This window comes from Kogia breviceps, chromosome 18 (assembly GCF_026419965.1).
Source record: "Kogia breviceps isolate mKogBre1 chromosome 18, mKogBre1 haplotype 1, whole genome shotgun sequence".
Classification (NCBI taxonomy): Eukaryota; Metazoa; Chordata; class Mammalia; order Artiodactyla; family Physeteridae; genus Kogia; species Kogia breviceps.
The window spans coordinates 11,024,481-11,033,002 of NC_081327.1; the positions used below are offsets into that span (position 1 = coordinate 11,024,481).

Below are 8,522 nucleotides of genomic sequence, written 5' to 3' on the forward strand. Positions count from 1 at the left end.
CTAGGTACGCAGTCTGTACGCAAGCGCGCGCTTCTGGGCGGAAGCGACAGTCCCCGCTGCACGTGGGCTCAGGGGTGATGGAGGGGGCGACGCAGACTGAAACTAAGATCCGCGCTGAGTCTGGAATAGAGTCCGGCCCTCGGGGCCCCGGTTGTAGCCTCCGACACTTTGCCTGCGAACAGAATTTGTTGTCCCGGCCCGATGGCTCGGCCTCTTTCCTGCAAGGTAGGAACTTACCGAGGTCGTATTCGTTTTAGGGCGCGGTTACAGTGTACTGTGCTAGCTGGTAAATATTCCTCCTGGACTGGTGCAATTCTTGCCGGGGTGGATACTACTGCATACGTCAGTAGACATATACCTCTCCTTCCAGACTAGCCGGGAGAAGATATTTCCACTTCGGTAAGTACTCAGAATGACAGAGGGGCAGACCTCTTCTTAAGAATGAATACTCCAGAATAGGGAAATCTCCTTACCCGGGTGTTTCCCTTGACTAGGTTCCTTCCCCGCCTCCCACACACGCACCCATACATCCCAGAGTGAGGCAAACCCCTTTGTTCGCATAAATACCCGGTAGACTGGCAAATCATCACTAGCGGTTTAATTACTCTCTGGACCCGTGACAGATCTTCTACCGAAGTAGATACTTATCAGATTGAGGGTGATGTCCCCAGCCCCACCCCCACCCTTTGGGTAAATATCCCTTTGACTGGGATACACAACTCTTTCTATATCCCTAAGATTGGAGCAGGTCTTACCTATTAGGTAAATATCCCCTTACCCTAGCTAAATAATTCTCAGACTAGACTCACGTCCCTGACCCCGGGAAGTATTCCTCTGGAGACAGGCCTAAGGATCACCCCCATAAATGCTTCAGGCCCTGCCTTAGGGCATTATCTCAGACCCAGGTACAGAACCTGCTTTCATTCATTCCTTCATTGAACACATGTTTTTGTTTTTGTTTTTGTTTTGCGGTACGCGGGCCTCTCACTGTTGTGGCCTCTCCCGTTGTGGAGCACAGGCTCCGGACGCGCACGCTCAGCAGCCATGGCTCAGGGGCCCAGCCGCTCTGCGGCATGTGGGATCTTCCCGGACCGGGGCACGAACCCGTGTCCCCTGCATCGGCAGGCGGACTCTCAACCACTGCGCCACCAGGGAAGCCCGAACACATGTATTTTTGCTAGCACTGAGAATACATAGATAAAATTTTTTTTTAATCCCTGCCCTAATGGAGTTTACATTCTAGTCAAAGAAACAGACAAAAGATAACTAAGTAAAATATATAGTAAAATGCTGTGGAGAAAAATATAGTAGGGAAGAGGACTAGGGTGCGCCAGAGAGGGTTGCAGTCTTAATTAGGATGGTAAGGAAAGGCTTCACTGAGATGGTACCTTTTGAATAAAAACCTAAAGATAAGGGAGCAAACCCTAAAGAGATCAAGAGGAAAGCTTACCAAGCATTGGGAACCACAGGGGTAAAGGCCCTGAGGCCAAAACTTGCCTGGTGAGGAATAGTCAGGGGACAAGTGTGGCTGCAGCAGAGACAGGAGGCAGGAGGGAGGTAAGGAGGCCTGCCTGTCTTGTAAGGCCTAGTGATTGAAAATGGAGCCATGTGACATGATCTGAATATATTAACAGAATCTGTCTGGCTGCACTGTTGAGGTTAGAGGGGGGAAGGGGGAGGCGAGGGTGGCTCAGACCAGAGTGGAAGCAGTGCAGGTGGTGACATTCTGAAAGTAAAACTGACAGATTTTGCAGATGGTTTGGTTTGGGGATATGAAAAAAAGAGTCAGGGATAACGCGAAAATTTTTTTCCCAGATCAGCTGTGCTGGGAGAAGATGAGTTCAGTTTGGAACGTTAACTTTACAATGCCTAGTAGACATCCCTGTGGCAATGTGGACTGGGCAGTAGGACATACAAGTCTGGAATTTGGAATCCTTCGGCTATAAATGGTATTTCAAGCTACCGACTGGATGAGATCACCAAAAAAATTAGTATAGATGGAGAAGAGAAGCGGTTCCAGGACTAAGCCCTGGGTCTTCTAGCTTGTGCAGAGCTAGGAAAAGACACTGAGGAGGAGCAGCTAGTAAGGTAGGAGGAAAACCAAGAGAGGGCGGTGACCTGGAGCCCAGAGAAGAACGTGTTTGAGCTGTAAGGGCTAACCAACTGCATTAGTCCTACTAAGAGGCAGCATCACGTGAGGATGGACTAGAGCTGTGGGTTGACAACTTGGACGTATGTCATTGGTGGCGTAGTCAAGAGCTGTTTTGGTGGAGGGATGAGGTCAAGGAGGAAAAGAAAGAGTCAGTGAATGGAGACAGCTCTTCAGGAGCTTTGCTGTAAGAGGATCAGATAAATGGGGCAGGAGTTAGATGGATGTGGGGTCCAGAGGGGAGGGACTCTTGTGCTCACGTGAACCACAGACAGCTCATCTGGAGTTACAGGAAGGAAGGCCCCAGTGTGGATCTAGTTCTACTTGGATAATTTCCCCCTTCGGGTACATTCTCCTGGAGCCAAGAGAGTCCCCTCCATTGTGTGGCAGCTCCTCCTCCCCAACCCCAGGGAAAAAAAGGCCTCTACCCGGGACCTCCCCAAGGCTTAGCTCTCTTGCTAAATGCAGATGCCTGGAGTTTCTTAGAGCTTAAGAAATACTGAGCCCTTTTTGTGTTCTAAAACCCCAAAGCCCAGGACCCTGGAGCAGGGTCCTTTGCAGACCTCCAGAAGTGTGTCCCACGTGCTTCTGGCCTCAGAATCTCTGATGAGGTTAAAAATGTAAAGCCTCAGAACCTACCCACTCCAACTAAGGCTGGCCCTCTACATGTTTGAATTAATTGCTGTGGTGATTCTGATTGCAGGCCAGTGTTTTGAAGCTTTGCTGGAGCTCCGTTTCTTCCCACTGCAGGTTGCAGGCCCAGCTCCACAGTAGAATGGCCTGTGGAGCTCTGAGGCTGCTGGTGCCTGAGCCCCAACCCCCAGCAATGGAATTAGGCTCTCCGGGGGAGGGACCTGGGCATCAGTATCTTTTAAAGCTACACAGTGAGTCCATTGTGCAGCCAGGGTTGAGAACCACTGCGTCATTAGTCGTTATTTTTAACTGGAATAGAGTAGAAGATATCAGAGTATGTCAAAGCAATAACGGTAAGAGTTGTTTTGTGAGGCTTTTGTTCCATTTACATGCACACAGATTTGGGTGAGTTTTAGGTCCTGCTCTAAAATGTATTTCTTATTGGGAGTTAGGGTCAGAAAAGTTTGCAAGCTGCTGCTGAGGTCCAGTCTCCTCATTCTGCAGATGGTGAAACTAAGGCCCAGAGAAGTGAGAAGAATCAGCTGAGGTTACAGAGCCAGGAGGAAATAAGCAGGTGTCAGGACCCACCCCCAGATATTTATCTCCTTCTCAGGTGTCCTGACTGCTGCAGAGTTTGGGGATGTGAGCCTGGGGGAAGAGAGCTGGGCTAAGGGAAGCTTTGGATGGAGAAGTTGGGACCAGCAGCAGTAAGAGGGAGAAAGTTTAGCTCTCAGGAAGAACTTCCCATTAAAGGCTATAATAATAGCTAAAGTCTTTTGGGCACTCAGCATTTACAGGCACAGTCATAAGTGGTTTTCTTTTTATCTCATGTAACCCTCACAGCTGTGAGGGAGGTACTGTAGTTAACCCCATTTTACAGATGAGGAAGTGGAGGCAGAGGAGTGAAGCAAGTGCTCAAAGAATCACTACCAACAAATGGTGGGCCACAGTGAGGGTGATGTGGGCAGCCCTGGCCACCTGGCTCAGGGCCCACAATGTTAAGTGCCAGGAGTTGGGCCCCAGAGGCAGAGAAGATTTGGGTGAGGCCTCCCATGCTGTCTCCCCAGGGGATACCTCCGTCCTGGCAGGCGTGTACGGGCCAGCAGAGGTGAAAGTCAGCAAAGAGATCTTCAACAAGGCCACACTGGAGGTGACCCTGAGGCCGAAGATCGGTCTGCCTGGTAATTGGGCCTCTCGCCCGGTGTCTCCCTCACTGCTTTTCCTGGTCTCCACCCCCCCCCCTCCCTCTCATCACCCCTCAGCTGTTTCTTTCCTTTTTATTTATTTATTTATTTATTTTGGCTGTGCCGGGTCTTAGTTGCATCATACGTCATACGGGCTCTTAGTTGTGGCATGCATGTGGAATCTAGTTCCCCGACCAGGGATCGAACCTGGGACCCCTGCATTGGGTGCGTGGAATCTTACCCACTGGACCACCAGGGAAGTCCCCTGCCCTTAGCTATTTCTGTCTCTTTCTCCACCTCTCTGCTTCTGAGTCCCTGTTTCTGTCACTTTTCTCTCTTTCTCCCTGTCTCTCTCCATCTTCACTTTCCCCTCCTCTTTTCTGGCTGCATCTCTCCTCCTTTCCATTAACCTGTTTTTCCACTCTTTTACTCTGCCCCCCCTCACTCCCCAGGGCTGGGCCCACTGGGATGGGGGTGGACAGCAGCACTAGACATGGGAGCTCAAAGGTTTTCCTCCCCGGGAGGTTCCCTTGGTGGGTGCTGGAAGTGGCAGGGGTCGTGTGGGTGGCAGTCAGGCCCTGCCTCCTTCCCACTGGGACTCCTCTGTCATCCATTCAGGGTCTTCCAGCAACCCAGCCTGGAACTACAGGCCCTTTTCCAGAGGGCTTGGGTGGGGCATATGGAGGAAGGTGAGCCAGATGGAAGGGAAGAACCTGACAACCCCACCCCACCCCTGATTTCCCCAGGCGTAGCGGAGAAGAGCCGGGAGCGGCTGATCAGAAACACGTGTGAAGCGGTGGTGCTGGGAGCTCTGCACCCCCGCACCTCTATAACCGTGGTGCTGCAGGTCGTCAGTGATGCTGGCTCTGTATCCTTTCCTCCAGGCCACCTCCTCCAGGAAGTCCTCCAGAATCCAAAGCCTGTGCCAGTGACCTCAACTCTGACCCTGAGCTTGGATTTGAGGCTCAACACCGGGGGAGCCCTGAGCAGGTAGAACCTTAGGTTCAGCAGGTCAGCCTTGAAAGATCGCTGTGGTTTGGGTAGAGGTAGAGAAAGGTAGAGGCCAAGGACCAGAAATGGGCATTTCTAGACGGCTTTGCAGGTGCATGGCCCTGCGTTGGTCAGACACTTCACAGATGAGGGAAAAGGAGGACTATTGCGAACCCATTTCACAGATGGGAGGCAATGGAAGGTCAGTGGCAGAGGTGGGACTGACTGATTGTGAAGCTGGGCCCTGGGGAGGAAAAACTTGAGGAAACTGAGGTGGGGCCAGCTATCTGACTGGGGCCTGTGCTCACCTTGCACTATGCCAGGGCCACACCTCTCCCCTGGACTGTGGGCTCCCTGAGGACACCGACCCCTCCCTCTGTCACCCTGCCCTTCTATCTCCTGGTAGCACTGCATGCTCTAGATACCCCAGCTCCAGGCCTGGCTCTGCCACTGCCTACTTGTGTGATCTTGGAAAGCTCCTTCCCTCCGTTTCCCTGAAGGTGCATATCTGTTGAATATCGTTGTGATCCCTGCTTGAGGCTCAGAGGGAATACGTAACTTGCTCAAGGTCACACAGCTTAGAGGTGGCAAATTCAGGTCTGGGACCCAAGGATACTTGATCCCAGAACTACTCTGCCTTTCTGTGATCAATTAGTGATGTCTGCTACAGGCACTGGCAGGGTGAATGGAGGCATGGATATGTTCTGCTGACCAGCCCTCCAGTAGAAACTCTTAACCTGGGAATTCCCCGGTGGTCCAGTGGTTAGGACTCTGCTCTCTCACTGCTGAGGGCCTGGGTTCAATCCCTGGTTGGGGAACTAAGATCCCACAAGCTTCACAGTGCAGCCCAAAAAAAAGGAAGAAAAAAAAGAAACTCTTAACCACTGCCTGTGGCACTCAGCTCCTGGCCTGTTGCCTGAATGCCGCCTGCATGGCACTGGTGGATGCAGGTGTGCCCATGCGGGCCCTCTTCTGTGGGGTCACCTGTGCTCTGGACTCTGATGGGACCCTCCTGCTGGACCCCACAACCAAGCAAGAAAAGGTAGGTATGAAGGGCAGGGTGGTAAAAGGCCTTGGGCAGACACTCTTCCTCTCCTCCTCTAGGCCTCACTTTTCCAAAACAGTTGGCTTGTACCACCTCAGTCTCAGCTGGCAAGCTCTGCCCTGTTCATCTGCGCAAGTGCTAGAAACCCAACTCTAACCTGCTGAAGCAAAAAGGGAATTGATTTTAAGAGGTTCAAAAACAAAAGCAAAGGAGGAAAGAGTTTTTTCTTCATTGGTTCAAGGTCACAGTGTGCTGGGGTTCTGTTTATTCCCAGTTATCTGCTCAGGACTATGACAGTCACATCCAGTCGGGAAAGCAGAAACCCCTTGGGGGATTTCAGACAGAAATTAATGCAGGGAACTAGTTACAACCATATTGGAAGAGCTGAAGGAGCAGAAGGGAAGAAGAGAGGACACCCAGAGATTAGAAGCCGGAAGCCAGCTCCTGCTCTGTACTGGTGGAGACACTGGTGCAGTCAGATCTAGATGCACAGAGATGGCCTGGCTTTGCCCTGGCTGCTGAAGTCCAGAACCCACCCCATCTCCATGCCTCCTGTGGCAGGTGATATACCCCCAACTCCTGCTGCAATGAGGACCAGGATGCTCTCTTCTCCCTCCCAGTCTCCCTCCAGATTCCTGGTAGAACCTAACTGGCAGGGGAATCTGGGAAATATAGTTTGCTGGCTTCCAGCGCCAGGGGTACAGAGCGCTGCAGGGAGATGGGAGGCACCGGGGAATGCCTGGCACTGTGGCTGCTGCCCCTGTGGCACAGGATACTGTGCTCTGAAGCCCCTGTCAGAACCATGTGGTAGAATTTGGCATGGGTAGCGATTACTCAAGGAAGCAGGGAAGGGGTGGTATGTAGACCAAAAAGAAAAAAAAATACACTTGATACGTGAGTGAAGAGCAAGCCCCCTCTTTGGGACCAGCTGAGATTGTGTCTGAGGAGAGAGTCCCAGGTCCCCCACCTTGTACCCCTCAACCCTAGGAGGCCCGGGCAGTCCTGACCTTTGCACTTGACAGCGTGGAACGGAAGCTGCTGATGTCCACCACCAAGGGGCTCTACTCTGATGCTGAGGTACCAGTGTGCAATTGGGGGTGAATGCCAGATCCTTCCCACCCACCTGACATGAGGTCCTGTCCCAATCCTAGGAAGCTTAAGGAAGGCCCCGTCCTTGCATCCCTTCTGTAAATAGGAGTTTTCAAACTTTGCACCCATAGAAACCTTTGTGGGAATTTTAAAGGGAGGACCAATTTATGAGAAGAGGGGCACAGGTTGAAATCAAGAGATGGGGGCACCTGTTGGGCCAAATGGTCTCCAAGAATATTTCCCACCTGGCCCTCCTATGAATCCAGGTATACAAGGCAGTAAAGATTTGGGGTCTCAGGTTCCATGGCTTTTAAGACTATTTGGAGTCACAGGGCCTGTGGCTCTAATATTCCAATCTGGCCCCGGAGCTCAACAAGGTTGGGGTCACGTCCAGGGGTCAGGATGCCTGATGCTTTTGGTCTGAAGGCCTGGAGCTGCTGGAACCTGACCCCTGAGGCCTTCCCCTTGAAGGAGCCCATGAAGTGGGGAAGAAGGAAATGCACAGGGAGTAATCCCCTCTCGACCTGCCTCCCCTTGGGGGGCGGGGCTCCCGGTGAACAGGGAGGTGGGGCCCATCAGGCCGTGTGGGTGCAGGCCTGGGCCGCAGCACTGAGCCCCTCTCCCTTCCCAGCTCCAGCAGTGCCTGGCTGCAGCCCAGGCTGCCTCCCAGCATGTCTTCCGCTTCTACCGGGAATCTCTGCAGAGGCGATACTCCAAGAGCTGAGGCACGCTGCGGCAAGCTGCCCCTCCCACCACCTCCAGCATCAAATAAACTGGTAGCCCGGCCCTGCTGAGAAAGTGGCTATAGCCAGCCCCTGGGCCCGGGGGGCACACACCCCACCCCACCCCAGGAAAACACTAGTAGGATGGTGCATTTATTGACTGAATCTACTCATTCTAACAGCCGGGTGAAGTGGGACTGCTGTTAGAGTGTGCAGGCCCTGCTGGGTGCTGAGGCCTCAGCAGTGAATGAGGCCCACGTCCCAGGTTCGAGGAGCAGTGACGTGATGGACAAATAAAATTGGTGTTTTTTGGATGGTGGATGCTATTTAAAAACAAACAGGGAAGACGGGTTTAGGTGAGTCGGGGGGAGGGCAGATTTAATACATCAGTCGGGGACACCTCCGTGGAGAGGGGAACATCTGAGGGAAGCCCAGGAGGAGGCCAGGAGCTAACTCAGGGACTCGTGGACATGTGGGGGGAGGACCCCCTGGCAGAGACGGGCAGAGTTTCAAGGACCAGCAAGGTGGCAAGTGTGGCTGGATCGGAGGACTAAGGGGAGGGTAAGGAGATGGTCGGGGAGGCCGTGGGCTTTGTGGGCCTTGGAGGGGAATCTGGCTCTGAATGCTGCTTTTACCCACCCGACAACCCTGTGAGGTGTGGCTGTTGTTACAGTCTCTGTTTTAAGGTAAGGAAACAAGGGACTTCCCTG

General features: G+C 52.7%; 1 protein-coding gene across 1 annotated transcript; it reads left to right on the forward strand.

Annotated features, from left to right (window-relative positions):
* Nucleotides 1-61: 61 nt before the first annotated feature.
* On the forward strand, nucleotides 62-8,126 carry EXOSC5 (exosome component 5). Its single transcript, XM_059045362.2, has 6 exons — nucleotides 62-225; nucleotides 3,850-3,963; nucleotides 4,713-4,834; nucleotides 5,858-5,998; nucleotides 6,989-7,078; nucleotides 7,722-8,126. The coding sequence occupies exons 1-6, from the start codon at nucleotides 78-80 to the stop codon at nucleotides 7,812-7,814; spliced, it is 708 nt and encodes a 235-aa protein (XP_058901345.1). The 5' UTR covers nucleotides 62-77; the 3' UTR covers nucleotides 7,815-8,126.
* The last annotated feature ends 396 nt before the right edge of the window (nucleotides 8,127-8,522 follow it).

Bases quoted from the DNA above. Each gene is read 5' to 3' on its own strand.
- EXOSC5 (XM_059045362.2), top strand. From the start codon at position 78: ATGGAGGGGGCGACGCAGACTGAAACTAAGATCCGCGCTGAGTCTGGA. The intron at 4,835-5,857 runs GTATCCTTTCCT...TGTGGCACTCAG, and splicing joins TCGTCAGTGATGCTGGCTCT to CTCCTGGCCTGTTGCCTGAA. The intron at 5,999-6,988 runs GTAGGTATGAAG...CCTCAACCCTAG, and splicing joins CCACAACCAAGCAAGAAAAG to GAGGCCCGGGCAGTCCTGAC.